The 22846-nt window shown below is 39.8% G+C and overlaps 1 protein-coding gene across 4 annotated transcripts in view; it reads left to right on the top strand.

The window, feature by feature from the left end:
* Positions 1–22846, top strand: part of CARMIL1 (capping protein regulator and myosin 1 linker 1) — a 217630-nt gene that overhangs the window by 145777 nt on the left and 49007 nt on the right. For 3 of the 4 annotated variants that reach the window (XM_054164473.1, XM_054164474.1, XM_054164476.1), the window contains 9 exons: positions 1179–1260; positions 2593–2692; positions 2780–2834; positions 9591–9763; positions 12074–12142; positions 16487–16580; positions 18813–18911; positions 21679–21807; positions 22071–22202. In XM_054164473.1, the coding sequence (XP_054020448.1) occupies positions 1179–1260; positions 2593–2692; positions 2780–2834; positions 9591–9763; positions 12074–12142; positions 16487–16580; positions 18813–18911; positions 21679–21807; positions 22071–22202 (933 nt within the window). The remainder of the gene's footprint in view (positions 1–1178; positions 1261–2592; positions 2693–2779; positions 2835–9590; positions 9764–12073; positions 12143–16486; positions 16581–18812; positions 18912–21678; positions 21808–22070; positions 22203–22846) is intronic. The other variant, XM_054164475.1, reaches the window with a different exon arrangement.

Below are 22846 nucleotides of genomic sequence, written 5' to 3'. Positions count from 1 at the left end.
GAGGTTGTAGACAGGCAGAGGTTGGTCTCTTCTCCCAGGAAGCCAGCACCAGAACAAGAGGACACAGTCTCAGGCTGCACCAGGGGAGGTTTAGGCTGGAGGTTAGGAGGAAGTTCTATACAGAAAGAGTGATTGCCCATTGGAATTGGCTCCCCGAGGAGGTGGTGGAGTCACCATCACTGGAGGTGTTCAGGAGGAGACTGGATGGGGTGCTTGGTGCCATGGTTTAGTTGATTAGGTGGTTTTGGATGATAGGTTGGACGCGATGATCTTGAAGGTCTCTTCCAATCTGGTTTATTCTGTATTCTATGTTCTAAAATGAAATGCACTTTATATAGTTCATGTAGCTGCAAGAAACAAGCAAACTATTTTTGCTTATTCAAAATAAATAATAACAAAAAAGTTGCATTGTTTAATTCAATAGCATTAAGTAATTTTGTATGTCTTGATAACTTTAATTCTTGATGTTGGTGTTTGTCCCCAGGCTGTTTCATTGTTGCGTTTTTTTCTTCACTAAGTCCAGACATTTATCTTAATTTAATGATATCATCATTGATAATTTTCATCTAGACATTTTTGTGATTTTTGATGGCTTTATCTTTTATGCCTATTTTAAAAATACAGTATCTTGCTGATTTCTCTTGTTCATGGTCTTTCGTGACCATTTTGCCATTAGATTTAAATTTTTCTTTCCAGTGGCAGGGAAATTGGTCTTGTTAATTTGCTACTCATCTTTGGCCTGGGCGCCTGAGCGTTGTGCTAAGAGCTGAAAGAAGGAATTCAAGGGTGTTGCGTGCTGTTACAGGCTAGGCATAGGTTATTTCTTTTTCTCACTGGCTGCTGTAAATGTCCTGTACCAAACTCCTGCGGTCATTGCCTGATACAAATGCGAAAGGATTTGTTGTGTCTGCACCATTTAAATCCTCCCCTGATTTAACTTCTGAGCAGTAGTTTTAAGAGAAAGAGTCTCCCTTTTTTTTTTTTTTATTGATACATAAATAGTGAGAAGGAAGGATGGCAGCAGTAGGAATGTGGCTGTCATGTTGATGTCTGTCTTCTGTTCCTGCTGATTTCACTGCTGGTAGTGCCTTCTGTATACCCAAAGCTCCTACCACTGTTTTCTGTATGATCTTGAAACCGTAACTAGTTTGCAAAAATGGCTCCTGTTTTGTCTCTAGTTAAGATCAGGAGGTGCACAAGTCTTGGAAGGATGCATAGCAGAAATACACAATATCACCAGCCTAGATATTTCAGACAATGGTAAGTACACAGAACAATAATCAGAGGGACGTGCAAGTCCAGAATCTGAGAAAGGCATTTTCTTTCAGCTCACAGTGTAATCAAAGATGGTCATTCTTCCTATATGATCATTAAACATACTGATTATGCAGATGTCTCAGATCAAGAACTCTTACTGCTATAAAGTTGATAAGGAATGTTTATGGACTAAGTGTACCTTCAGAAATTTATAGTGTTTGAGATAAATGCAACACAGCAGAACAAATTGGTGGCAGTATCTTATAAGATGTAGACGCAAGTGGGTTTAAGTACAAGAGGATGAGAAGCTAAATGAGAAATGTAGTGAAAGAAGAAAGGGAAAGGCCAGATACAGAATGAGGGTGAGGTCTTGATACTAAAGAAGAAAGAGAGGGAAATTTGGAGCAAACAGGCAATCAGCTTTATGTCAGTGAATTCTTAGAGCCTTTGGAAAAGTCCTGGACTGTTCCTGCTTTGGAGGCAGTGCTTCATAGCTGGGAGTATCAGCTAGGCTCTCATCTTGCAAACTCAAATTGTAGATGGAAGAATTCACCTGTTGTGTCTGCCTCTCTAACAGCCAAATATGGAAGTCATTCAGAAAGAGTTTCCTAGTACAAGTGTGTGCCCAAGAAAGTGGGATGTATTGGCAAGGGGAAAGTGTTGGGTGCTACTGACTCAGCCCAATTATGTGAACAGATTGATCGCTATAAATAAATAAAGGCATTTGACATCTAAATTATCCTGCGGATCTGAGTCCTAGGTCATTGTAACCTAATGACTTCAAATACACCACTAGTTTGGGACGACAATACAGTAGCCAGTTATTGTTTGTACTCAGGACTAGAATAAAACATGGCTTGTTTTCCAGATCATTTTGTTTGTAGCCTGTTGTGTTAGCCTTTTTGCACTTCAAGGCTTTGAGACCTTGTTGGTGCACAGTTCTGCTAAGACTGAGTAGCAATTATCATAGTTTCAGAATTTTCAAAGGAGCTTTAAACTCTGCCTGACAATGTGAGGAACTACTTTTGAGTGATGGGACTATGGATAAGGGACCATGTTTCTCTTCTGTGTTTCTGAGAGGTGCCTCCAATGGGTGATTAGGTCGAAGATTTAAAGGGCTTGTTTTAGAGAAAGCATCTGTTGTCATAGAAAAACAGAGGGGATAAAAAAAGATTAAAATAGAAGAATGGAAATTTCTGTAGAGCTCTTAGAAATCAGTACACTGATGTAATTATTTGAATATATGTAACATTATTAATTGGTCCCTGTCTGGGTCTTTTGTGCAAATGTATTTTAATTCTTAATCTAACTTGATCTAATCTGATTTCTTTACAGGCCTAGAGTCTGACCTCTCAACCCTTGTAGTCTGGCTTAGTAAAAACCGATCGATAAGACACTTGGCCTTAGGCAAAAACTTTAACAACATGAAATCCAAGTAAGGCTTTTCTTTCTTTTAAATAACATGAGAACGAATGAGGAGATGCTGCTGATTTCATCGTCTTCCTAACTTTTCTTCCCCCAGAAATCTCACTCCAGTACTTGATAATTTAGTTCAGATGATTCAGGATGAGGATTCAGTGAGTATCTCTCTGCCTACTATCATCATGTGTATTTGTTCCCTCACATCCTATTTCTGATTATTTTCTTCAGTGTTAATTTGATGCCTAAGATATGATCATGATCCTCCCACAGACTCATCCATATTTTGGGGGTTATTTTTTCAAACCTTAATCTAAATTGTGAAGCACATAGGTAAATGTTTCTTAGGATAGTCTGAGGATCTGTGCTTGTTGGAAAAGACGCATTCTAGGTACTTGGATGTGCTTAACCTAATTGCTTTAGATGCAAATTATACAGCCCTGTAGGTACAAGTTTTCAAAACTTCTGTGTCCTGATAGGAGATTGCAACAGCAGTGTTCTCTGGGTGATGCTACTCCTTCAATAACAGAATTTGTCTTTTTCTTTCTTTTTTTTTTTTTTTACATAAATCAAATGCAGTATTTCATGAGAGCTGTTCTTGTGTATTAGCATGGTTTTTTGCTTGATAAAATGCAAAATTACTTCAGCAATCTCCCAGAACTCCTTTCTCCTTCTAAAGATGCACGTAAACTGTTCATTGTGCTGCTCTTTACTTCTTCTAGTGCATTAACCGCTGGACCAATTGCATAAAGCTCTTTCAGAGTGCCTTGCTGGGATCCTTGCCCACTTTCTTCATCTCCACCCTCTCTGCTGATTGTGAAAGACTTTCGTGGTTGGGTTTGTGTTCTTGCCTTACTTGGCATCCTAGTTGGCTATAAGGGAATCTTATTTAAGATGCACTCTTACTGTCATGGTTGCCAATCTTTATTCATCTATTCTTAGGCCTTTCTTTCTCCTTCATTCCTCATACAAGTAACAAGCAAGCTCCACTTAATTCTCCAGAAATAACTGCCTGTTGACTTCAGTTGTCTAAACACTTGCCATTCCTGTTGTCTTTATTGTCTCACCTCCAAGTTCATGGTCCCCACACTAGCTGCTTGCTTTTCTCCTCCCATCTGTGTATGCACCCTGAAATTCACTGGAGTGGTTTTTACCAGAGTTTCTGATGTCTCCTTCCATAAATAGTCATTAGACCCTTATTGTGTGTTCAGCTTTTCTTACTGCTTACTCATATTTGAAGTAATTTGTTAAACTAGTCCTCTCTTCTCTCTGTGTCCTCTTAATTTGAATTAGTGATACTTTATTATTATTTTTATTTGATTCTTTGCCAGCCTCCTCACCTTATTCCTTGTAACGTGGGCTGTCAGTATTACACAGTGAAGTGCTGCATAGGGGTATCTGAGCTGATTCTCATTGAGATAGTGCCTCTCATGAAAGCAGTAAGTCACATGGAGTGAGTCACAAGTCACACAGAACATCTTGGTAGATCTCTGTATTGCTTCTTATACCAAACTAGCCTTTTCATGTTGCAGTGTGTGCCCACCTCCTTCTATTCTGTCTGTAAAGGGAACAGTGCAGGGCTGTTTTCCCCTTCTCTCCTTTTCCTGTCGATAGTGTTCTGATGGGTGGCATTCTGTCAGACAGCACCTACTTCTTCTCTTTGGCTATTTGTCTATGTCCTGCCCTCCATCTCACTCTTATGTCAAACCAGATTCATCAGAAGCAAACATAATTTAGGGGTTTTTCTCAGTTTATGTCATCCCTTTACTCTGTTGCAGGTGAACATTTCTCCCTACTCAGGCCATATCCTGAAACACCTCTTCACCACACTCTGTGTTGCTTTTGGTATCCAATTCGTCTTCTCATATGTTCTGCTCTGGTGTTTTTTTCCTTATTCATGACTATACTGTTCATATTATCTATTTGCAGGGGTAAAAATTCCAACTTCCTCTTATAGTCTCTATTAAGTGTTAATGTTTTCTGTTTACCTTTTCTGGCTTCCATTTTTGAACCTTCCAGAACAGGGAAAACACAGCTACTAAATTCTGGATGTATCATTCTCACAGCTCCCTCCCTTACATCATCAGCTCCAGCTTCCTCTGCTTCTTTTCAGCCCATAGGTGATGTCAGCCATGTTCCAATTTCTGCCTTTGCCACAGTCCAGTGGTCAGCTGTGCTTCTGGAATTCTTACTCTCTGTGCCTTTCCTGAGCTAACCTAAGGAACACTCTGTAGTCCTATTTTTTTTTTCAAAGAATGTTACAATGAAATAATCCACCAAAAAGTCATTTTATTTAGGTACTTAACTGTGTAACATTCATGTTGTGCATTGTGGTGGGTTGAAATTACCCCCCCAACTCATTTGAGAGCATTACCCCTTCAAAATAAAATTGCCAGACTTAGCTCAGTTGGAAGCTAACAAAGCTATATTTACAAGCAAAGCTAAAATCTGGAAATATGAATTGCAATGAATATGTACAAAATATGCAATATTTACAGGTATTTGCAATTTATAAACAACACAAGAACCCCCCTGGACAAAATCAGGGGGCTATCAATAGCTTCCATCTCCCCCCCACTCCCTCCCCCCAGACAAGGGAAAAAGAAAGAGGAGAAAAGCAGAAAGTAGCTTGTTAGTACTTAGCCACAACAAAGATATGCAGCCAAGGTCTGCAAGCCAGCAGAAGCACCAGATAGCATCTGCTAGAGCAAAGAGCTGAGGAAGAGAGAAAGCTTGTACAACTAACTTTGTGTTACTTATCAGATCAATAGGACTATTTAGACCTTATCATTATTTTCCCTTTACATCCAGTGGTAATATAGAATAGAATAGAATAGAATAGAATAGAATAGAATAGAATAGAATAGACCAGACCAGACCAGACCAGACCAGACCAGGTTGGAAGAGACCCTCAAGATCATCGTGTCCAACCAATCATCCAACACCACCTAATCAACTAAACCATGCAACCAAGCACCCTATCAAGTCTCCTCCTGAACACCTCCAGTGATTTATTTACATTCTATCACTTTCTATTCAAGATCTATGGAAAATTTCCTAGGCATCAGCCTAAAACTGCCACATGCATTAACTGTAGGCATACAGCATGTGATTCTGTTGGTGCTAACCTGTCTCTTCTTTCCTCTTGTTCTTTTCTCTTGTTAATCTCATTTGTTTCTGTTTCATCAGGTGCTAAAAGTCAATCTGAAACATTTCCTATGGCAGCTGATGAGTTGAGGATGTAGATCTGTAGCTCCATGGGAAAAACGTGTTGCAGATAGCTGGATGGTCCTTGCTCTGCTTTAATTTAGTACAGCATTTAGAAAATTATTTTAAGCTTCTAGTTATTTTGATTTGATTTTGAATTCTACATGGAGTGGTCCTTGTTCTGCCTCTACTATGCATTTACTGCTACAGGAAGTTAAAAAGTAAAGGTATGATTGGAGAGACCAGAGTATGATTTTGCCCAGAGCATACAACTTGGTCAGTTTTGCCTGCAGGCTGGTATAGTTTGGGGATCATACATTATCTGCATGGAAAGCTAAAGCAAGAGGCTTTAATCTAAATTAGTCATATGCCAAATGCTTCTTCACATGTTTACACACACTTTAAATAGATCTGTTGCTGTGTTAACATGAGTCATGGGTAAAATGATTTAAATAATCAATAGCTTGATTTTATGACTGTAAAAGTACAGCTAGATACAAATGTAATTCTGTGAAATTTAAAAGTAGTAGTTAACCTATACAGCAAAAAATTCCCATCTGTTTAATGTTTTCTCTTTTCAAGCAGATATTGTACTGTCCAGGCTATAATACTGTATTCTTATTAGTATTGCACCAAGTATCCAAAGCTGTAGGCTTACTGTGCCATTTCATTTCTTCTTGCAAAAATAAATGTTACACTGCAGGTAGTGTGTACCATTACTTAGGGTGGTAGTCAGTCCTGCCTAGGTGCAGAGAATTGCTGCAGTGCTGAACATCTTTAGTTCTTAGTTCAGTGTTTGTTGGAGAGTTGAGCTTTCGAGGGGGTTTACAGCATTTTGGATCATGGGAGAACAATCTTAGCTTGATTTAATTCTTAAATGTTTTCCAACAGGAGCATGACTCCTGATATGATTGTATAAAATCATGCAATTTCTAATTCTATTCTTCAAGAATTTCTCTCCCTTGATAAGATTGTGTTAAGACATCTTCAGTGTATTGGCCAAGTTTCTGTTTTCTGCAGCAGCGACACTGAAGTCCTTGTCAGACTTCAGTTTTCTCAATATCCAGCTAAAAGTATTAAGTAGTTAAAGGAAATAAATGCCTGTAGACTATGTAGAGTAAATAGGGGCTTAGCTTTTGCTGGTGGGTTTTGTTTGGTTGATTTTGTTTGGTTATTCTGTTTAATGCAATAGGTAATTGAATAACTATTTAGCAGATTGTGTGCTTGATCTGACAGCTACATTCTGATTGTGTTCAGGGCACCAAGGGAATCCAGAGATTTTTTGCTCATACTCATTGAGTAAATTACAAGGATAGCTGTGCAAGAAAGCTAGCAGTTCATCCACTTCAAAGACACTGCTAATATAGCAGGTGCTTTACTATGCTATATGCCAATTTCATATGTGGTAGTAGTGATATGTAGGTGTCAGTCCTTTGCAGAACACAGTGCAGAAGTGTTTTCAGTCATTTATTGCTTTGTCAGAATATTGGAATGCAAGAGGTGAGAAATCATTTCCTAGAGGATACTTGAGACTGAGAAAATGGGTATGTGGCGGGGAGCACTTCCATCTAAGTTACTTGAATGACACTTTAGAAAGTGACACATGAGAAACAGAAGAAACTTCACTTTCAGAAGCTTATTGGCAATTTCTGTCCAAATGCATTGTGGTGCTGCTGTTCTGTGAATCTGTCACAGGAGGTCTTCTCAAACTTGTGCCAAAAGCTCTAAATGCCATTCTAATACGATGCTAATATTCTTCAGGGTGCATAATGTAATAAAACCGGGAAACAGAGACAGATTAAGGGCATTAACATAGTAATTTGATAACTTCAATTTAAAATAAAACCAGCATGTGGCTTGTGTTACTGTTGGACTTTTTAATTATAAGCCTGCTGTGCCTCCAAATTTTTATGCATTTTCTCATTTGCCAAGTGCATTTCTTATTGTGGCAAGCGTTTGGTTATCACTGTAACCCAGTGGTGTCTGGAGGCAAGAGTCCCCATATATAGCAGGTGCCACACAAGCATCTTGGAGTCTGAAAGGTGTGCACAGTTCACTTGGTTTATTTGTATTAAATTAACCTTTAGACATCTAATGGATATGCCATGGTTCATCCTTATGAGATGTTGATTTTCCCATACTGACAAACTGGACATGTTTTGGCTACTAAAGTTAATCCTCCAATACATGCTGTGGTGGGTTGAAGTTTCCCCCCAGCATTAACTTCTAGCCAGACCAACTCAGTTAGAAGCAAATGAAGCTGTATTTACAAGCAATATCTCCACTCTACAATGGAATGCAATGAATGTGTACAAAATGTAGAGTATTTACAATATTATACAGATATTTACAATTAGCAAACAACACAAAACCCCCCGGGTCAAAAAGACCAGGGAAGCCATTCCACTGCCCACCCAAACCTCCCCTGTCCCAAGAGAGAGAGGAGCAGAGAGAGAAAAGCAGTGGGTTAGACTTATCCAAGGTCAGCCAGAAGCAGGTTATCTCTCCTGAGCGACACAAAACAGCTGAGATCAGAAGAGAAGAGGAAAGGAATGGGAACAGGGAATATTGTTATGGTACAGCTCCTCTTATCCTAGACATTTACCCTATGAATTTGTTTAGAATAATCCTTTGTTTTCATTTTTACATCCAATAGTGATTTGTTTATAGTTTTCTACATTTCTGCTCGAAATCTGCAGCTAAATTTTAAAGGCATAGCCTAAAACCACCGCACATCCCCAAGCGGGTGTATAATGACAATGCCCTCCTCTGTGAACTCACACTTGAGCCAGGGAAGTGTTTTGTGGAGTTCTCCTACATCAGCAGAGACCGATTATAATTTTAGCAGCTGTAATACCTCTGCAAGGCATGGCTACAGATAGATTGTAATTCTTGGGCTCCTGCTGTTGAGTGTTGAGACACTGAGAATGGAGGGAATACAGGCATTTTAAAAAGAGTTGTCCTTAAGTGTCAGTGTGACATGCCAGAGCCAAATGTAGTACTTTCAGTTTAACACAAACTATATTTAAAAAGGAGTTACATAAAGATGTTGCAATTACAGATGTCAGAACACCACTGTGAATAATGTCCACTGACTTGCTTATTTTAATAGATCCTCTTGGTGGTTTTAATTTCAGACCTGCTGCATTTTTTTCTGTCTCTTTCCTCCTGTATGTCCATGTTCTTATTTGAAGAACAGAGAGGCAAAATCACTACTGTAGTTGAAATAACAATACAAAAACAGTCTCAAGGAATCAGTATGTTTTAACAATGTCTTGGATCCTAATCTGCCCTTGGATAAAGCTCTCAGTGTCATGGAGAGGAGAGGAGTTCTAGGTATTTTTATTTCTTACTGACCCACTGGACACTAGAAGTTGTCTTCAAAAGCTGGTTGTTGCTGTCTTGACTCTTTTCAGTTTCCAGTTGTATTCTGTACTTAATAGGACAGAGGAAATTTGAGGCCCTGTCCCTTAAATTATTTCTTTTCAGGGTTTTGCAACTTAATCTGTGTGTGTGCATGTTAGACACCTGTGCTGTAAGTTGTTGCAAGTTTATCACGTTGTAGAACCTGTGGCAAGCACAGAAATAACTCTTTGATACCTACTGCTGTTTCCATGAGCTTGGGGAACTAGTAACTTATGTTGATGTTCGAGGAATTGAGTGCATCATTGGTTGCTGTTTACCAGTGCTTTTCCTATGTTCCACAGCCTCTGCAGTCATTGTCCCTCGCAGATTCCAAGCTGAAGACTGAGGTCACCATCATTATTAATGCCCTGGGCAGCAATACTTCTCTTACAAAAGTAGATATCAGTGGAAATGCCATGGGAGATATGGGAGCAAAGATGCTGGCTAAAGCTCTGCAGATAAACACCAAGCTCAGGTAAGGGAAAGATATTTGCAGTAAAGGATAGAATGGCTTAATAATACTGAAGTTGTTGGCTTATTCTCAAGCTGTGGCTCCTCAGAACCCTTCTAGGTACAGCCACTTTATTGTGTTTCCATTTAAAAAGATTCTCATCCTTTTTTCTTTAAACCAAAACAACAAACAACAAAGAAAATAAGAAAATTATCTTTTCAGAAACATTTCTTTAACTGAAACAAGAGCAAAATGCATTTTCTGAATTTAAACAGAAAGACCTCTTGTGGGAACAAAATAACTCTAAATTTCCTAGAATTGCGGAAGAAGAATAATCTTGTTACAGAGCTCTGGATGTCATCTAATCCAATGGCCTTCCCCAAAGCATGGCCAACTTTATGATGAGGTTGTTTGGAGTCTTGTCTGGGTAGGTTTTCAACATCTCCAAGTATAGGCATTCTCCAATGTCTCTGGGAATCCTCTTCCAGTACTTAGCCACTGTATCTTGTTTTCCTCTCTTATCTACTGGAGGCCTTCCCAGCAGAGAAAGTTCTGATGCTTGGGTGGGAAACTAAAGTAAACTTTTCTTTGTCTTCTGGAGTATCAGTTTGTGGCAGATCTACAAGCATGTGGAATTCAGATTGGGTAGCAGTATGGACCATCCCTCCTTCCCCTCTCCCCAGCCTACAGTGCTGATGGACCTTGGCATCTCTTCTCTGCAACTTCAGCTGCCTGACAACTTCACTGCTTTTTAGCACATGTCTGGCACTGATGTCTTGAGAGTATCACCTTTTTTCTTTCCAGCATGTGATTATCAAACAGTCAATTTGGCTTGAATCTGGATGGGGCCCTTTAATATGTCACCATCAGGAGAGCTAATCCTCACTCCTTGTCAGACTGTGCATATGAAACTTCCTGAGCGTATTGTCTATGTGAAGAGACCACATTATGCCTGGTGTCCAAGTGTTTGTTCCTTGTAGGATAAGAAACACCCTAGTACAGTCCTGGCTATCTTGTTCAGCAGCAGGGATCCTGGTGTTAGTGTTGCTGTGCCCAAACTGCATATTGGAAATGTCAAGAAAACACTGGAGAGGTGACTTAGGTTTGTTGAATGAGTTGACCTGAAATGACCACAGTACCTGAAGAAATAAAGCCTTGACAGCTTCCAGGATGGCAAACTGAAATAAATGTTTCATACTGCACTGAATGTCACAGTTGACAGAATGTCACCACAGTCTGTGATGTGATTACAAACTGAATAATGCAATGGTAACTGGCTGTGCTTAAAACATTATAAAATCTCATCCAGGTAGAAATATAAACACACTTTCTGATGACCAAAATAGCCAAGATTTGACCTCAGGTACATCTGATCTTTGCCAAGTGGGTGTAGAATCTCTCTTCCTTATTTCCATCTTTCCATCTGAAAACTAAAGGGATAATTCTGCAAAAGCAGAAGGCTGTCGACACCTGTGAAACCCTGCCATCTATCTTATATTTTCTCTCTTGTTTTTGGAACATCAGAAATCTTTGTTTGTTTTTATGGTCCTTTTTCTTCTTCTTTTTTTAAAGAAGAGCTACAACTAGAGCTCTTGCACAAGCAAGATTTATCTGCTTGACTGTCTCTTCTGACTACTAATGAGGTTTTTTTGAACATGTGTTCACAAATTGCCAGGCAGTCTGCTTGAGTAGTCTGAGCTGGGGGAGAAAGGGAAAGGCTGGAACACTCCTATTGCTCTTGTGCTGCAAAAGAGCTGCAATTCATGCACCTAGCCTAATGGCTTGTATTGGCAGGCAGTTATGTTGCTTATGGGGTCATAGGAACATGTGATGAGCTAGTACAGGATGGAATATATGACAGACTGCAAGTTTTGACCACCAGTCAGCATGATTCCTTTTTAATACCTTTTCTAGTAATTGTATCCATATATCCTGTGTAGAACAAAGATTGATCTCCTACTGCAGTTTTCCTGGTTTTCAGTGTGAACTTGCAAAAGCAAACATTTGAGCTTTATTTTTGATGCCAGTGCTGGAAAAGGCCAGAATTTTATCTCCAAACCTTTCTATTGCCTGTATTTTAGAAATATTATGTTTCTGTGTTAATGATGGGAAACAGAGAGTCCCCTTTAAGGGGAAATGAAGTTTGTACTATCTTTGTCCTGTCATTTCAGTGTTTTTAGCATGTAACTAAACACATGTATTTAAAATGCTACCTTCCCCTATACAATTTTTAGCTTACAACACTGTGTTATTTCAATCTGCAAAGGTTCAATACAGGTTTATTCGGTGGTTCTTGTTTAACTTTCTTTCTTTCCTCTCCCCCTCACCTCCCAGAACTGTTATATGGGACAAGAATAACATCACTGCGCAGGGCTTCCAGGACATAGCTGTGGCACTGGAAAAGTAAGTTCTCAAGCAACTGAATGACTGATGAAGAGCCCAGAGACTTAGATCCTGAATGATCTGAGCAGCTGCAGTTCTCACCACAGTCTGTATGATCTGAAGATGCTGAGTGCTCTCAATTTTAAACATCAGGGTGCTTAATCTAAAGGAAAATTTATGACTTCACATCCTTCAAAAGGATGGGAAAAGGCTTTATGGCTCTTTCATCCATACTCTGCTATCAGCATTAAGGCCATTGAATTCTGCTGTTAGCATTAGGATTCTGAATCTGAGAACATTTTCCCTTTTCTTCATTCTCTTATGTTGATAGCATGCAGAAATTCTATTCTAGTCAGTGAATGGAGCTGTATATAATAACAGAAAATTACTGAAGCATGTCTTGGTGGTCTGACTATTTTTTTCTTTCCCCCAGCAAGTTGAAACTAATAGTGATGATCTCAGAAACTGCAGTTGTTCATGATAATTACTGTGGTCTGGGTCATTTTGCTTCCTTGAGCTTACTCACAGTTGGCGTTACCATTGTTAGATGCTAAATGACTTTCATCTCTGCATCTCCATCACACTTCATTCTATGTTATTGTTGCAGTTCTTAAGAGAGAGAAATTGCTGATGTATATTAAGCAGCAGTTGCAGTTGTTTCTTGCCATTAAGTCCCTCAGACAGAAACAAAGGAGCTCTTTAGAAGGTGAAGGTAATGTACGATTGCTAGTTTCTAGCCAAGATGTTCTACAAAACTGTATAACTACTTAGGGGAGCATCTTAACCCTTGGAGGAGTCATGAGGCTAGAGCTTATGAAGTTGCTTCTTTCTTGAAACTGTTGCAGTTTATATACTTGGATTCAAAATAAATTCAGTTGCACCAATGAGGGAAATTATATAAGGTATAGATAGTTAAACAAATTGTTTGGAGTGATTCCACTGATAGGAGTGAATATTAATTCAAAAAGGTTATTTGTCACCTTGCAGACATTTCTCTTTCAGAGAGCAATAGCATGTTACCTTTATGGAAAATGTCTGGTGGAAAAGAAAATATGCTTGTTTTCTGGTTGTCATCAACTTTTCTGTTCTGAAGTGCATAGATAAAGTAAATGGAAAGGAGGGGGAAATCCTAAGGCAAAAGCAAATTATCTAAGCACGAGGGGGGTGGGAAAAAAGGAAGAAATGCTACAGATAATTGTGTAACGTAGCAATTTGTTGATCTTGGAAGCTGAGGTCATTTTATGTCTCCTCTAACTTTTGAAGTATGTTCAAAGCATCGATAATGTCGCCAGCAAAAAAGTTTTGACCTTGCAGGAGATGGACTGTCCAGACTGGCTGGAAATAGTCTTTAAGCAGTCCATCTCAAAGGCATATGGAGAGCATCCTCCACCATGTGTTTCCTAAAAATACATGAAAATTGTCAATATTCTGCAGGAAGGAATTCTTGATCAAAATGGGATGAAATATGCCAAAGATCCTTGGGAATGTGAATCTTGGTTTCCTTTTGTTCTTAAGGAAAGGAAGTCATATACTAAACCATAAAAAAGAAGCAGCCTAGGCTTTTGTGATGTGAGAAGGAAGCTGAGGAGAATTGGGGGGCATTGTAACAGACTTTAAAGCAGGCTGAAGTGAGGTGAAGACTCTTTTTCCACTCCCCTCCTCCCATCTTTTCTTCATCTGTTTATAGCTGTGTACAGATACAGTTCCTGCAGCAGAATTCCAGGAGTGTAGCTGTGGGCAGAGTTACCCCAAGGGTGCCCTAGTCAGCTGATGTAAGATATGGAGAGGTTCTTCTGTAGTCCACCACAGGTGTCAGTTCAGGAGTGCTTTTTAGAACAGTGGGCATCCTGTTCAGCCTGGCCACTGAACAGGACCTGTAACTGTAATTTTAATATGAAAATAAATGTGCAGAGTCTCCTTCTCTAGAGACTTTCAAAGCCATCCTGCACATGTTCCTGAGTGGCCTGCCCTAGGTGATCCTGCTTTGGCAGGGAGGTTGGACCAAATGATCTCCGGAGGTCGCTTCCAACCCCTAACATTCTGTGATTCTGTGTGCTTTGTAGCCCATTCTGACATAGAACTGTACAGCCCCATATTCTTTTCTAAAAGGTTTTTGGGGCTTTTTTGTTCTTTTTTTTTTTTTTCCTTTTTAAAAAAGGCAGTAAAATCATCACTGTAGCAGAGAGTCATGAACGGAGCAGAAGTTACTACAAGGCAAAAATTGTGAAGAAATGTAGGACCACTGTCACACATGCTGTATGCAGAGGGAGAGAGGAGGATTTTGAGGCACCTATTACAGTCTCTGAGCACCTTTGAAATTTAGCACCCTTTAAATAGAGATGTTTTGCTGAAGGTATTAATGTGCCATACATCCTGAAATGACTGGATTATCGAGTGGGCAGAGAAATGTAGTCTGCTACAAGAAACAAGTGGAGTGTTAATAAAAAGAAGAATGGAGGAATATTTTAAGCTTCAAAGGAGACAGAGAAAAATGAAATGTGAAGACAAATACTGCTCTGATGATCAAAGTTGAAAAGCAGGTTTTAAATTCTTGGGGTTTTTGCCCCTAAGAGCTGGTTAATTAATGGGTGACAATACAGTACCATTCTAATACAATGCTGTCTGTCTGGAAGGTCACCAAGTACAGAGCCTTTCTTAGGGTAGTGGTCTTCAAAAGCTCAACCTCTGTGACTATGTGTCCATGAAATCTCCTTGCCTTTCATTTTTCTTCCCTTCCCCTATGTTTATGTCTCTGTGTGTGAGGGAGTGTGCACTAAGCCTTTGACTAAATTGCATTTAGCATATAATTACTAGCATGAGAGTTGGCAATTACAGATTTCAATGAATGGGATGTATTAAATGTCAATCAGCAGCGGTGATCCTGGGAAATCTACCTTTATTTCTTTTCAACTAAATAAATAGCCCACCTGCCAGGTAGTATTCAGGCAATCAGCAAGCTGTGTAATTATTATCTGTCTTTGAATTTGATATCTTGGATAGTCAAACATTTTCACCACGCTGGTGGACAGCCAGCCATTCACTGGTCAGTTTTAAATGAGAACATGTAACAGGGTCTGTGGCATTTGCACAGTTCTTTTGAAGGACAAGGCAACTAGAAAAAAACAGTTACTTTTCTGGCTGTGATGCAGTAGGCAGTTGGACACTGTGGAAGCACAGGTACCTTATTGACTCCATATGAGCAACTGCCTACCACTGACAGCTGTACATTACCATGTTTGCATTGGGGAAGAAACATTGAAATCTTCTATTAAGATTTAATGGGAAATGTTTAGTAGTATCAGTGAGGAATCAGGGTGTTTCGTGGCTCAAAAGATTGCTGTCCTTCAGAGAGCGGTGTTTCATATGGCTAAAAGCAACTGATGGGAGAGGAGGTGAAAGAACCTTGGAGTTTCACAGTGGTTGTCTGCTATTGGAGCTAGTGCATTTAGTGAGGGAAGTGGAGCTGACACAGTTGAAATGGCCAACTTCAAAGTGCTCAGAAACAGACAGTTCCAACCATATGTATGTAGCTCTGAATGGAACAGGAACAGACAGTGGGGTGTTTTCAGACAGCTGAAGGAGGAGGAAGAGGTGTTTGCAGGAAATTAAGGCTAATTGAAAGCAGGGAGAATAATTGCCAGGTTTTAAAGAGTAGGAAGCTCTCCTGTTTTCCCTTCTTCAGATGGGTTGTGTAGACATACTGCTGCATGTAGCATTTTAGATGTGTGTCATACTAGCCAATTTGTGTTCATAGAGTTTAAAAACATTTTGTCTTCAGGACCCAAACTCTATCTTTAGTCTCATATTGCAGAAAGCTGCAGAAAAAATTGGCAAACAGATCAGTGAAATGCAGGGAACAATTGCTTGCATAAATAATCATGGAGATTTATGCTTGTTTTGTCAGCTTTTATTAAAAATTCAGCAAGTGTCTTCAAATTGTTGTAAACACAAGAAGTTATTAAATAGTAACATTTCGAACTTCAGGCTCTTAGTCGCTATCTGTCTGTTACTGAATGTTTCCATTTAAACTCAGATCTAAGAGCATTGCCAGCAGGCACTGACATTCTCTGTTCTGTTATGGTACAGGCAAAAATAGTCCAACCTCCAGCACAAAGGTCATTGAACTGCATTTTTCACTTTTCAAAATCTCCTCCTCAGTCTAGTAGCAAAGAAGAATTAGCAGCCAAAAGGAGCATGCATGTCTGCAGTGAGTCCACTTAAAAACGTGCAAAATACATTCTTAGTACCTTCCACAGATGAGCTAGATGCATCTTATTTCTCCCTTCTCCTTTATTCTTCCTAAAGAGATACTGTAATTAGGTTGACTTTTGCTACTGAAAAATAACTTCTGTTGTTTTTCTTTAGGAATTATACTTTGAGATTCATGCCCATACCGATGAATGATGCTTCCCAAGCGCTTAAAACAAACCCTGAGAAGACAGAAGAGGCACTGCAAAAGGTATTGCATATACCACCAACAAAGAGAGATAAACCCACTAAAAATAAAGAAAGTAATCATCTTCAGTGGCTGTGATTTCATGCCTAGCTGAGTAAAAATTCTAGACTAGTTTCTTGATTGTTTGATTTGCATGGTAGTCAAGTGCTGCAAGAGAGTGTAAGAGTGTAAGGCTTTTTGTGCCAAAGAATGGTTGGAGTGGATGCTGGTGGAATGCTGTGGTGCAATATTCAAAAATGATAACTCAAAATGTGTAAGCTAGGCCTTGTATTGCTGTATGCCTGACTCAAAGGGGGAGGTAGAAAATAGCACATTTGTTACATATGTGCTTGTGCATGTTTCCTTATGGGTAAAATTACTGGTGGATGTTTCTCGTTTTGGCATAAAAAGTGCAGTCAGTGCTGTAAGAGACAAAAGATGCTCTTTAATTTGGGGTAGGATAAAAACATTTACTGCCTGTGTTTTATATTGTACATGTAAAATTCACACGCTGCGTTGCTCTAAATAACCAACTGCACCAACATGTTCTTTTGGATGAAGAGGTGTTGACAGTAGCTGTAGCTGTTCCACTTGCATGAGTTAAAACTCCCAGCTGAGTTTTAATATAGTAAATCCTGCAAGCTCTGAGTGAGCCTCCTGCTCAATCAGAAAGCATACACTTCTCATCTCTTTAATGAGTAGTCTTCCTTCAACCAGGGCAAGCTCATAAAAAAACCTTATAAATAGTTCTTACAGGTAACTGTGATTAAAAAGTAAATGACTGTGATTCTTATTCGTAGAGAAATGTTAAATAAAGTGATTCTCACAGGGGAAAGTGCTGGTAGTTAGTGGCTTTTTCTTTGATGCATGAAAATTATGTAAATTCTGGTTTAAAAAAAACCACAGTCATGGGGATGGACATCTCTTACATCTCATTCTTAGCCAGAGTGATAAATGCATCTCTGAAAACAGCATCATGAAATTTCTGGCCATGGGGAGTTACATTCTTTGCTGTAATTACACATTATGTCCAAATAGCTTTTTCTTTTATTCATTTCGAAGCTACTAAAATTGTTTGGCCCTGAGATTGTTTTATCATATGTGGTTCAGGCTTTCTTTACAGCACATGAGAAAGTACTCTCCAAAGAAAGGTAACAATCTCAGGAGCGGTGCTGTGAATGCTGTTGATTCCACACATGGAAGAATGCCTGACTTCATTGACTGAGCTATCCTGCCTGCTGCAGGGAGACCTGAGCTTGACTGACTGACATCCCAAAAGGGCCTATAAGCTTCAGCATACCACAGCTTGAGTACTAGAGTGCTCTTGGCCTTGGTCCAGCACCAGATGGACATAGTAGAAAACCTCCTGAGCTCCAGTGTCTTTACAGCACACTTTACAGTGTAGGCAAACTGGATAAACCCTGCATTACTGTAGTGCATGGTCAAACTGTTCCAGTTTTTACCACTAATGCAGATTTAGAGGTGACCATCCCTATTAGTCTCTGCTTCACCACCTGCTGACCACTCCATCCATCTTTTTCTCATCTCTTTCTTTGAAACCAGAGCCATCACCTTTGAAGAACCTGAAACAGTTTACTTAGCAGGGTTTTTTTTTTACTTGACTAAGTTTGATAGAGTCAGTGTAGGTGGTTAGTCTATGTGCAGGTATTTACTACTGGTGGCAGTTATGGTGGGCTGTGACCAGCAGCTCTGGGTTAGGAGCCGCTTATCTTTGAAAAGCACTTGCATACTGTTCAGCCTTCAGTAACTTCTGAACTCAGGCTCCTGTATCATTTAGGCACTTTTAGATATTTTATTTTCTCTACAGACTGTGCTACTGTTAAATCAATGTCTTTGTAGCAGGCCAAATGGATCTAAAATAAATTGATTGGTTACCTTGCGTCATTATGTTCTCTGCAACAGCATTTTATGTATATTCAGAATCTCTTTAAACATTTCTCAAACATGGTTCTACTCCTTGATAGCATGACTTACTACATTGTTCAAAACAGAAGACTAGTTCAACAAACACTGGCTAAAGTCCAGTGTTTAATGGTGTGTCACTGGTCAGTGAGCGAACAAATATTGGAATGTGACTATTAAGCACTGAGACACACAGAAAAAGGTTTGCAGCTAACAAACAAATACTTAGACAGTTATGCCTGTCAGTTTCTATTTCTGATACAGCAGCAAAAAAGAAAGCAAATTACAATGTGGAGAGTTGAATCAGTTTCCTAATCAGGCTTTGTTTTTTAGATAGAAAACTACTTGCTTCGTAATCATGAGACCAGAAAGTACCTACAGGAGCAAGCGTATCGGCTGCAGCAAGGCATTGTCACCAGCACCACTCAGCAGGTGAGGACATGTTTCTTACTGGCACTTCTGGGTGTCTAAAATCTGCCTGGGACAGGCTTCTCTCTTTCTGACAGAGCGGTTTACACCAAGATGTGCCTTGTGGGTAGTACTTTGTTTCCCAAGAAGTAATAATTGTCAATGACAATATTTCTGGAAGGAAAAGAGAAGCTTTTGTGAGAAGGAGGTGTCACGTGTAGTAGTGTTGTGTGGAGAAAGACCAAAACTATTTCTGAGAGCTGCTGCTGGAATCAGAAAAGAGTTAAGTTCATTCGTGCTCACGAGTCTGACATTCAGCAGGCTGTCATCAGTGTGACCACCATCATCATGAGGCTGTGCCAGTGCTGGTATCTGAGTCACTTCCAGTCTCTCTGCCCAGTACTGAGCAACCATGTAAACATGCCCTTAGGTGCCACCAGAGCAAATAGCTTTAGAGAGTAAGCCATTGTCTGCCTTAAACTCTTCAGAAACGTGGGTGGTCATGGGAAGCATTGCTTAGAGTGAGGGAACAAAGTAAAGCAGAAGTCTTCTCTGCTTTTTATATTTTTTTGCACCAGTTGTGTTCCCATGCAAATGGAGACTCTAGCAAACAGGAGAGGAATCATAGAATGCACTGTGTGGTAAGGGTCCACTAGAGGTCATCTAGTCCAACCCCCCTGCAGTAAGCAGGGACATCCCCAACTAGATCAGGTTGCTCAGAGCCCCATCAAGCCTGACCTTGAATGTTTCCAGGGATGGGGCTTCCACCACCTCCCTGGGCAATCTGTTTCAGTGTTCCACCACCCTCATTGTAAAAAACTTCTTCCTAATGCCCAATCCAAGTCTACCCTACTCTAGTTTAAAACCAGTGTCCCTTGTTTTAGTGCTGCAGGCCTTTGTAAATAGTCCCTCCCTAGCAATCCTGTAGCGCCCTTCAGGTACTGAAAGGTCTCCCTGGAGCCTTCTCCAGGCTGAACAACCCCAACTCTGTCAGTCTGTCTTCACAAGAGAGGTGCTCCATACCTCTGGTCATTTCTGTGGCACTCTGGACCCTCTTCATCAGGTCCATGACCTTTTTCTGTTGAGGGCTCCAGAGCTGGACACAGTACTCCAGGTGAGGTCCCAGTAGAGCAGAGCAGAGTGGCAGAACCAACTCTCTTGGTTTTGCTCATCAGCTCAGACAATGAAATCTCTCTGTTGTCTGCAGTTTTGGGTTTTTTTAAGCTCTTAATTCAAAGTCACATATTTCTACCTGTGTTACTCACAGCTAATGGAGTACATTTTTATGACTAGAACCTGAATACTCAAACCTCTTGACAGAGAAAATTGTACATGGAGATGTACTGGTATTAAAAACTGCAAGAACAACATCACTTTATTTTTAGTAATTACCTGTTCCAATGCTGCCTTTTTTCTCCCAAAGTTAACAGTCTCCATGGGAGTTAAATTTAGATACTTCTGTAGCTTGATGGGTTTAGTTGTGCTTTTCTCCAGCAACCACACACACATCAGGTTTCAGTAAAAGTAATTTGTTGTTCTTTTGAAAGCAAAAAAAAAAAAAGGACTCATTTCTATATAAAATTGTGTACAATAAGGGTGGGTTTTAAAAGAGAGCTGGGGAAAAAAAGTCTTGTGTTAGTATGGTAAAACTACATTATTATTCCCAGAGTGTTTGGGCAGATGTCCCAGTGAGACTTTCCACTATCTAATAATTAATTAGCTTTTTGTACTTCTACAAAAAACAGCCACCCAAAAGCCTTTGAAGAGGAAGAGTCATGTGGAGCAGAAAAGGAGCATGCTGTGAAATTATTTCAGTTCTTGTTGCTAATGATACAAGATGCTAGAACTCAAGACTTTGTATGACGTTGACATGCTCTCAGATGTTGCTTCAGAATGTCAAATAGCCAATTTTAATGAATGCCATGTGGGCTAATAAAGACTTTAAACTACTGTATCGCCCTGCCCCGTACATCTTAATCAAAACTGACTACAGGTCAGGCATTCTTATTGCTTTGTCTTGGAAGGCTACAGATACACCACCTGCCCTGTATTTGCAGCATGTTGAGTGACTTATGTTGCAGATACAGATGAAGTTCATCCCACTGTGAAAGGTCTGGTGGAAACTTCTGCTTTGGTGGTGGAGTCACTGTCCCTGGAGGTGTTAAAGAGGGGACTGGACATGGCACTTGGTGCCATGGTCTAGTCATGAGGTCTGTGGTGACAGGTTGGACTTGATGATCTTTGAGGTCTCTTCCAACCTTGGTGATACTGTGATACTGTGAAACTGGGAGTATTTCTGTTTTGAAAGATTATCCCAGAAGCCTGCACAATTGCAGTTTGCTTATACATGCTCTGCTGGTTTTTGTTGAATGGGTAATGACAGAGCTTTCTCTTGCTGTCTGACCTTCTTAATTTCAGGGACCTTCTAGGGCCAGGTATTAGATATATCAACATTTTCAGCATTAAACTTGCTAAAAAAGCCCCAACACTTTAAATGCATAACTTACTGGTTAGTTATCCTAGAAGTGACTGTGGGGAAATATTCCAAAGCATTATTTTTTTTTAAAGGTGAGGTTTTATTTTTTTTTTCCCAATGTTTAGGTGTGTCTTTATAACCTTTTCTTTAGTATCATTGATGCACCTCCAAGCTCTCATCACACATTTCCAGATTGTTATAGTGTCACTAAAAATCTCTGCATGCTGCTATTGATTTGCTACCTGGACTGAATTCCGTTCGTATTTGAGCAATGTTCTGATGTTGTTATTTTTTCTATGTATGTTGTTCAAGTAGATGATTGACAGAATATGTGTAAAAGTGCAAGATCATCTCAACTCTTTAAGAAACTGTGGTGTGGATGCTGTACAGGAAGATGTCAAATCTGCAGAACGACTTATGAGGGATGCCAAGAACTCCAAAACGGTAAGCCTTGCCCAGCATCCTGGTAATACTGGGAGCAGTTCAGTGTGTGCCTGCAGCTTTTCTCTCTCTGAGGAATTAAAATAACTCTGTGTCACAAAGGAGTGTTTTCTTCAGATGGTCAGCTGTAGGTAGTATTTACAGTGATGAAGTAATTCTAATTTGAAAAAACACTGATTAAGCAGGGAGATTTCCTGCTGTTTGTCCAGGTTTGACGACAGGTAGTGACGAGCCTACTTTCCAAAGATGATTTTTCTGTTTTATAGCTCTTACCAAATCTGTATCACCTCGGTGGAGCTGCTTGGGCAGGAGCAAATGGTTCACTCTCCAATCCAATCCAAGAAACACTTGAATCCATGGCTGGAGAAGTCACAAGAGTTGTGGATGAACAACTTAAGGTCTGTGGATAGTTGTGTTTCCATGTCTCCCATAGAGAAATAATGAAACCTGAGGTTTCCTGTTGTTGGTGTTCAAGGGGAGATTGGACGTGGCATTTGGTGCCATGGTCTAGTTGTGAGGTCTACCAAGACAGGTTGGACTCGATGATCCTTGGGGTCTCTTCCAACCTTAATTATACTGTGATACTGTGATACTGTGACACAGTCTCAAACTAAATGCAAATGTGCCGTGCTTCTTTAGAAATTTTTTTCAACCTCTCAATGTTTTTATATCAATTATCTTTTCATTATTAGTTTCATATAACTTTGTGCTGTATTATCTGGACACTTGTCCAATTGTAATGAAAGAAATTGCTTGAGCGTTTGCAGTGGGCAGAAGTAGCATATACTGTTTATCATCATTTTGTCTTCTAGAAGGGGAAGACTTACCAATTGCTTCTTAGGCCCTTAATAAAGGCATCTCTCAAGCATCCCAAAATGTTTTGTGTCTTGGAGAAAAGTGCTCACTAGTTAATGTATCCCACTGGAGTGAAAGATGCTTTTCTGTAGACTCCATTGCAGAATTTTTTTTCCCATTTACCACTTTTGAACCTGGTACAGACTGTATTGAGAGTGCCCCAAGAGTCAGCACAGGCAGCTTTAGA

This window comes from Dryobates pubescens, chromosome 9 (assembly GCF_014839835.1).
Source record: "Dryobates pubescens isolate bDryPub1 chromosome 9, bDryPub1.pri, whole genome shotgun sequence".
In the NCBI taxonomy this organism is placed as follows: domain Eukaryota; kingdom Metazoa; phylum Chordata; class Aves; order Piciformes; family Picidae; genus Dryobates; species Dryobates pubescens.
This window is presented reverse-complemented; position numbering and strand designations above follow the sequence as displayed.